General features: G+C 49.0%; 1 protein-coding gene across 1 annotated transcript; it reads left to right on the top strand.

Moving 5' to 3' along the window:
- Positions 1 to 1393: 1393 nt before the first annotated feature.
- Positions 1394 to 6341, top strand: LOC138994621 (phosphofurin acidic cluster sorting protein 2-like). The gene is made up of 8 exons (XM_070394643.1): positions 1394 to 1564; positions 1680 to 1787; positions 1935 to 2138; positions 2292 to 2505; positions 4805 to 4966; positions 5046 to 5574; positions 5860 to 6141; positions 6179 to 6341. Exons 1-8 carry the CDS (start codon positions 1394 to 1396, stop codon positions 6339 to 6341), a joined length of 1833 nt encoding a protein of 610 aa, XP_070250744.1.
- Positions 6342 to 8066: the final 1725 nt, after the last annotated feature.

Raw genomic sequence — 8066 nt, forward strand, 5'->3', positions numbered from 1 at the left:
ACATCCCCGGTGGGGGATGTGCAAGAGGCAGCTGATCCATGTTTCTCTCTCATCAATGTTTCTAACTCTCTATCCCTCTCTCTTCCTCTCTGTAAAAAATCAATAAAATATATATATTTTTTAAAAAATAATAATTTATACGGCAATGGTTTTATTTGCTCAGATTCTCAGAAAGCAATTCCAGTTGCAAAGCCACAATTTAACACCAGCCACCCATTTTTTTCCCTACTGTCTTGTCTTAACCTAAGTTCTATCAACACTTATTCTTAGTTCTACCTGGAGTATTTAAAAATACAGCTCACATAAATCTAACCCTCTATCACCAGCAAGAGAAAATTCCTGGATTTAATTCACAACTCACCCAGGTTCACCTGATGGATAGGGAATCAGCGGTTCAATGGATCTTTTGTTGAAGCCTAACACCAGGTTCACAGGTTGGTCCTGGGTGAGCTTTTTTGGAATCCTGACCCACTACGCCAAGTAAATGTCAAAGTAGGAAACACTCAAACTTGTGAAGAATTTTGGTGAGTTTATTTAAGTCCCACTGTCAACAATTGGCAGGAAGAAAATCTCAGTGGATTGAGATAGTGCTCTCTGGCAGTTTTGCACCTTATTTTATACATTATAATCAAAACAGGAGATGTATGGTGGTGACATGAAATCCAGGGGTGATACATTAGGGTACAGATAAATCAAAGTGGGGAATCCTCTGTAACTGGATAAACAGTAAAATGACACAGAAGTACCTCTTTTACATCCTATAGGTGATATAGGATAGTTACAAGTCAACAATGAACTTAGTAACAATGAGGGGATTTGTAGTCTCCGCAGATCATTGCCTATGCTTTGAGGGATACAGGAAAAGGTACATTCTTTTGACATTCCAAATTACCTGTTATTGTATACGCCAAAGGCAATAGACAGGCTCAGTGAAGGTAAAGATTGACCTTTGTCAGGGAAGATGCCAGCCTCGGACATGACTACCCTCCATAAACTGCTTTTAGTTTAAAAATTTTCATTTCAGAACATCCTTTGTGATAACGTTAGGTCTCTGAGTTTGCAAGAACACCACACAGGCCTTCCCTGAGCTAGTCATTGAGCATGTGGTCCCTTTTCACACACACTGACCTTAGATCACTCATGTCCCACCTCTTGACAACAATCACTGGGTGCTTAGGGGACTGGTCTGAACTACAGCCCCCACCCCCCCTGGCAGTTTATAAGCTGCCCCTGACGGATTGTCCCTCCTCTGTCCCAACACAGAAAGAGAAACCATCTCCCCAGAATGCAGAAAGTACCCGTATGGTGTAAGCAGCTGCAGCTACCTTGCTGCCCACAGTCCTTGTCTCCACACCTCACGCTCCCCACCCCTGTGCCCACATTCAACACACCAATGCCCAAGAACCTGTTTGCTACCCGGGAGTTGGACAACCCCAGCCTCAGATTCGTGCCCAGGTTGTGTCACCTGACTTTAATGGAGATGGTGGTCCTCAAAGAGGTGGAGAAGGACCTCAAATCCATGGTGATTGCCATGAAGATGCAGGGCTCCAACCTCATGTCAATGGTGATCATAATGAAAATGCAGGGCTCCAAGCACATCCTATGGGAGTATGTTCCCCAGTGGACAACTGGAGACAGACCAGGGGCTGACATCACTGCAGGACCCCCACTTCCTCAAGAGAGAGAGCAACAAGCTACAGGGCCTGTTGCACTGGAGGAAGGGTTTTGAGAACCAGACCATCTGGAGTTACAAGACACTCCCTGTGGGCACCATCCACATGGCCATGGTCAGGCAGCGATCCCTGAAGCGTGACCAGGGGCTGTGCCTCTGCAGCAGCATCAAGGAGGCTTCTGCCAGATAGCAGAGTGAACCTGTATGGTGCAAACAGCTGCAGCTACCTTGATACCCACATTCTTGGTTTCCACCCTTCCAGCTCCCCCACTTCCGCGCCCAGGCTCAAGACACCAATGCCCAAGAACCTGTTTGCTACCAGGATTTGAACACAACCAACCTCATAGTCATGCCCAGATTGTGCAACCGGATCTTAATGAAGATGGTGGTCTTCAAAGAGCTAGAGAAAGACCTCATCTCCATGGTGATTGCCATGAAGATGCAGGGCTCCAACCTCATGTCAATGGTGATCACAGTGGAAATGCAGGGCTCCAAGCACATCCTATGGGAGTATGTTCCCCAGTGGACAACTGGAGACAGACCTGGGGCTGACCTCACTGCAGGACCCCCACTTCCTCTGTGAGAAGGCAACAAGCTACAGGTCCTGTTGCACTAAAAGAAGCGCTTTAAGAACCAGGCCATCTGGAGCTACAAGACAATGCCTATGGGCACCATCCACATGCCTGTGGTCAGGCAGCGACCCCTGAAGGGTGGCCAGGGGCTGTGCCTCTGCAGCAGCATCAAGGAGGCTTCTGCCAAAGTGACTGAGATCTGGATCTGCTCCCTGTCCAACCAGCCCATCCCCTGGGAGGACAGTGCCATACAGGCCAGATGCAAGGCTAAGTCAAGGGTTAATTACTCCGAAGGGGTATATCAGAGCTTTTCCTCTGAGCAACAGTGCCGGAAGCCCTTCCTTCCCTGATGCTTGACACAGGCGCTGCAGGGAAAAAACATCTGCACACCATATGTTCCAAGGGACCTTAAGTATATGGCATACTGTTCTTAATATGTTTGCTCCCCTTCTTAGCGCTATGTGTTCTAACCAGGGCCACCTCCCCGAGAAAGGTTGTTTCCACAGATGGGAATGTTTCCCTGCAGTTAGGGATTAATGGGACTAGGGAAGGGACTAAATCAGTAAAACCCCCTAGTGTTACAGAAATACCGTGTACTCCTTATGAGGAACTTAGACTGAGACTGTTAGCAATAAATTTAGGACTTGCTATGCCCACATCCCCAGGGCTTTACCCACCAGAGAAAGTATCACAGTCTATACCGCTAAAAAGCCGCCGAAACAGGGCAGTCCCAAGGAAGACCACCAGCAAGGCAAAAAGGACATCACTTTTAATCTCCTTCAGTTATTTCCTTATAGCTTAACAGTCAGTAGAATAGTGACCTTGGAATAGATATAACAAACTAGCCCTTATAATGAAACACAGAGACTAACCTTTAGAATAAAATATAGAAACATTGACAATAGATAAGATTAAAATCAACAGAGCTAGATAGAAAAAATAATTTTAGCAAAGGTCAGATAAGAAAACAAGGAACTGTACAAGGTCAAAAAGGAGGACCGAAAACATACCATGATGCAACTATAGAGGCATGCTTTTATATCAAATAGTATAAATACAGGTGTAACAACAATACAATAGAAAAGAACCTGACTATGCTAATCATCTGATTGCTGTCTCGGTGTCCTTCATTCTTCGCCGACGCCGTCCACACCTTTGTGAACCCCTGGACTGCTGAGGCTGGACCCTGGCATAACAGGCCAGCAACAATATCACCCATGGACCGGACCTGGCTGAGGAGGGCATCGACTTGGGGATGCCCCAGAAGCACAGGCCATGGCTATTAGGAAAAACGTCCAGTACCAGGCCACAAACTATCAAGGAAAAAGTTGTGGCGTGGCTGGGAAAGTTCAAAGTGTTAGAGGAGGCTGTGGACTCGAACAGGACATCGCAGAGCATGTCCCCGAGTTGGTACGGGACCTGGACCTTCCATTTAACACACTGAAAAACCACAGTGACCGTGGCCCAGACATGGAGGATGATAACAGCACCCTTAGCACCCCCAAGCCCAAGTTCAGACTGTTCTTTGAAGTCTTGGCCCACACCAGCGCACAGACAAAGAAGGGGAGCATCCACAGTGCATGGACCCAACAGGAGCCTGCAAATCAGGCAAAGCGCAAGAAAACACGTGGGCCCTCAGGCATCAAATAGCCTAGTGACAGTGTTTCAGACTCGGTGGCCCACAGCACTCCCTCCCCCAAAGTTGCCTGAATCTGGACCTTCTCCATGTCTAGCCAGTCCATTCACCGTGAGGACAGCGGCATGCAGGCTGGCCCAAGACCAAGTCTACAAATCACTACTCTAAGGAGGAGTATGAGAGCTTCATTGAGCAGGAGGCCAGTGAACATGCTGCCCATCTATAGGACCTGGATCAGGAAGCAGTGACTATTGAAAGTCACAACAAGGTCTATGAGAAGCAGAAAGTTGTAGCTTAGCTTAGCAGGGCCCAAGTGTCGGACGAGGCCCTGGACCATGAGCAGGACCCTGCAGATCATGTCCCCAAGTAGAGGAGGACCTGTACCTTCTGTCTAACATGCTGGAGAACCAGTGACAGTATCCCAGACAGGGTAGAAGTTGATAGCCTCCTCAGCACCACCAAACCCAAGCTCAGGCAATATTGCAAAAGCTTGTCACATTTCAGTTCAAAAATGGACATGGGGAGCATCCATGGTGCCCAGAGCCAGGAAGAGCTTCTGAGTCCTAGCTGGTTTCGCTGAGGGCTAGTGTGTTGGCACATGGAATAAAGGGTCCCGGGTTCAAAACTGATCATGGGCACACCTGTCTCGATTATAGGCTTGATCCCAAGCTCTGGTCATGGCATGTGGAGGAGGCAAGCAATCCATGTGTCTCTCTCACATCGATGCCTCTCTCCCTTTCTGCCTCTCCCCCTCCCTTCAACTCTCTCTAAAAAATCAGTGGAAAAATAAACTCTGAATACAACAAACAAAGCAAAACAAAGGAGCTTCCTAGTCTGGCTGATGTGCCCAAGAAGACCAAGCTCAGGCAGCAATAGCCAAGTGACAGTGTCTCCCACTTAGAGCCCCAGAGCATGCCCATCCAGGGGAGCACCCAGCCCTGCCCAAGAACAGCCCAGAGGCAGAGACCTCAGCCCTGGACATGTTCACCAAGAAGCTGTTGCCCAGTAGGCACATCACCAAGACTGAGTCTCTCATCCCCTCCACCAAGGCCAAGGGGAAGCATCCTGGCCTCCATGGCTGGGCAGGTACCTGAAACAGTGGCAGATGGCACAGCCATAGGACAGCTGAGGCAAGAGCCCAGACAATGAGCATGGCCAGAACCAGGGAGCCAGCTGCAGATCCCCAGGAAGACCACTTACAACCAGCTGAACCAAATCCTCATCCCTGATGACCAGCTGCCAGAGAGCATCATCCTTGTCAACACCTCTGGTTGGCAGGAGCAGTTCCCCTCGGACACCTGGCAGGGGCACACACTGCCTGTGCTGTGCACCTCCTTCATGGCTGACGTCATGCTGGCCTGCAGCTCCATCATCTGGCAGATACAGAGACACTGTAACAATAATTCCCAGCCCCCGAAGCCGGTGAAAATCCTGGTGGCAGGAACACAGCACTACTTCAGCTCTATGCTGCTTGTCTTCCTGAAGCTGCTGTCCTACAAAATACTTGACTGGCTGGGCTATGTGCACTTTCTGGTCACCCCGCTGGGTTCCAACTCTGTGGCCAGGTTCCTGGGCTCCATGCATTACAACTACAACAGCTTCTTCCAGGACCTGGCCTGGTGGGACCTGTTCCACAAGCTGGAGGCCCAGAGCGCCATGCAGGACACACTGGACATCGTGACGAGAATCACACAGTACATCACAGGGACAACTGGGCCTCCAAGCTGCCCATCGAGGAAGTCCTGCTCTCCTATAAGCAGAAGAGCCCCAATGAGGAGTCCTTATAGTTCATTCTTTTCAGGGAGGCAGGTGAAAGTTGGGATAGTGCAGCAGTCCTCAGGCACGTCAGGAGACTCAGATGATGGGCCCCCTTAGGCTGCAGTATGCTTTTATCCTTCCCTCTGTCCATACCTCTGGTCACCAATGAGGCCTTGTCATCCCACTCATCTTGTCAGTGAGTGGGGTTTTTCTTCCCCCAGCCAGGGCGATGGCACCAGGCTGATGGAGTGGCAGGTGGATTACTGGACAGCAGCCCAGCCCACAGACAGGAAGAGAGACTCGAAGAAGAAAGACCTGCCTACTGCCAACAACACCCTCAAGTGCACCTTCCAGTCTCTCCAGGTCAGCAGGCTGCCCAGCAGTGGCCAGGCCAATGCAACACCCACCATGTGCATGGCAGTGCTCACCAAGGAGAAGAAAAAGAAGGTGCTGTTTTTGCCCAAGAAAACCAAGGACAAGGTCGTGGAGTCCAAAATCCAAAAGCCAGTGCCTGGAGGGCATAAGCCACCTGGTCTGCAGGGCAAAGAACCAGGAGAACATTCTGCGGGTCCTCATCAAAGGTGTGGTGTGGAATGAAGTTCTTCCAGCTGGCAGCTCAGGTTCCTTCCGCATCCAGCACTTCCCCATCTGCATCTCCAGACATTCTGACACCACCTTCCAGCCCTGCCTGTGGCCCTGCTGAATCCATGCACGGGAGGGCCCACCTGCTTTTCTGTTAACCTTTCAGTTTAGTACAGAAACTGACCCTGGAAACACAAAGAGAAACCTTCTTAAGTACAAATGTGCTCACAACCCGAAAGCTAATGTGGGGCCCCCATTGGGAGCCCCATCTCCTCTGCTGATTATCCAGAACTCTCTGGAGGTCAGGAGGGCAGTGCTGAGCTGGAGAATCATGGAAGGTGAGTGTTGGCCTCAGGACCCCTGTCACTTCCAGCGAGAAGGGTTCTCCCTTCTCCACCTGCCCTTCCTGGAAGCAAGGACTCTGTCTCCACAGGACTCAGAGCTGGTGGTCAGATGCCAAGGACTGGCCTCCCATTGTGAGCATCCTGAGCAGAACATGGAGGCCAGTCAGCCCAGCTCCGGGCCCCAGCTGCCAAACAGCCAAGTGTCCCCATACCATCCACTCGTGCTTCCCTAAAAAAATGCCTGTGTGGTGCAGTCCCCCGGGCACACCGGCTACCAAGGGTGGGCAAACTTTTTGACTCGAGGGCCACAATGGGTTCTTAAACTGGACCAGAGGGCCGGAACAAAAGCATGGATGGAGTGTTTGTGTGAACTAATATAAATTCAATGTAAACATCATTACATAAAAGGGTACGGTCTTTTTTTTTTTTTTTTTAGTTTTATTCATTTTAAACGGGCCGGATCCGGCCTGCGGGCCGTAGTTTGCCCACGGCTGGCTAGACAAACTGGTGCAATACCAGCTGCCTGCCTTTCTGAACAGGGACTCTGCTTTTGCCCTCATCTTTCTGAGTTATCACAGAACATTTGTTGCACCCAACAGGTGTGGGTCCAACTATTTACCAGGTGAGCACGCTGTCCCTGCACAGCACAGTGGTCACTCGGCCCCCTGCTTGCTAGGTGTCTTCAGGGCATTTCAAGTCTGTGAGTGCTTGTGCCTCTAAACACGGGGTGAACCTAGGGCCAAGCTCACAGGTTTATTGTAGAAACTCAGTGGGGTCCTCCCTGTAAAGTGCTCTCTGGGTGCCTGGGCAGTGGAGAGGTCTGCTGCACGGGCTGTGGTTGAGCTCATTGGCCATTTTCTCTGCCTCGTGACAAAGCCTCAACCTCATCTGTGATTTTCCACGAAGCCTTGGGCTAAGCTCTTTTCTCCTTAGACAACAGAGATTGGAGATTCTATGAGAGATCTTTGTTCTGGGTGAAGGTGGAAACAAAAATCCCAGAAGTGAACAATGTGGCCCCATGATAAGTTTATTCTTGACTAAAAGAATACAGAAAAAGTGTGGGGAAAAATCTATAATACTAGATAGGGTCAGTACTGTGTAGCGAATGAAGGTAGGTGAATGAAACACAGGAGGGCATGTAAAAGAGCGTGTCTCGCGGAGGAAAATATCGATATGTGTAAGAAACCACACGGATACGTTTAACTGCATGTATTTTAAGTTAAGGGAAAGTATGCTGTCTTGCAAAATAGAATGCATTAATTTTAAACCTGCCTCCAGAAATAAGACCGATAAATGAGAAGCAATAAATGATTTTTTAAAAATCAGAAGAAAATTTGACAAATGGAAGTTATTGTTTGCTTTGTTAGACATATTATATCAGACTAACAGATAATACCCAGTCTTTTAAACAAAATAAATCATTACCACATACTATGCCACATAGGACGTCTCAATAAATTCCAAAGAAGATATATATGTTTTTTCTCCATTGATATGTTCAT

Source organism: Myotis yumanensis, unplaced genomic scaffold (genome assembly GCF_028538775.1).
Source record: "Myotis yumanensis isolate MYYU_CA2020_CCGP unplaced genomic scaffold, mMyoYum1.0.hap1 SCAF_16, whole genome shotgun sequence".
Taxonomy (NCBI): Eukaryota; Metazoa; Chordata; class Mammalia; order Chiroptera; family Vespertilionidae; genus Myotis; species Myotis yumanensis.

What these genes read in the sequence shown, in the direction of transcription:
- LOC138994621 (XM_070394643.1), top strand. Translation starts at nt 1,394, where the DNA reads ATGCCCAAGAACCTGTTTGCTACCCGGGAGTTGGACAACCCCAGCCTC. An exon ending in GCACCATCCACATGGCCATG is followed by an intron (nt 1,788 to 1,934) that starts GTCAGGCAGCGA and finishes CCACCCTTCCAG; the next exon opens with CTCCCCCACTTCCGCGCCCA. An exon ending in GCTCCAACCTCATGTCAATG is followed by an intron (nt 2,139 to 2,291) that starts GTGATCACAGTG and finishes TTGCACTAAAAG; the next exon opens with AAGCGCTTTAAGAACCAGGC.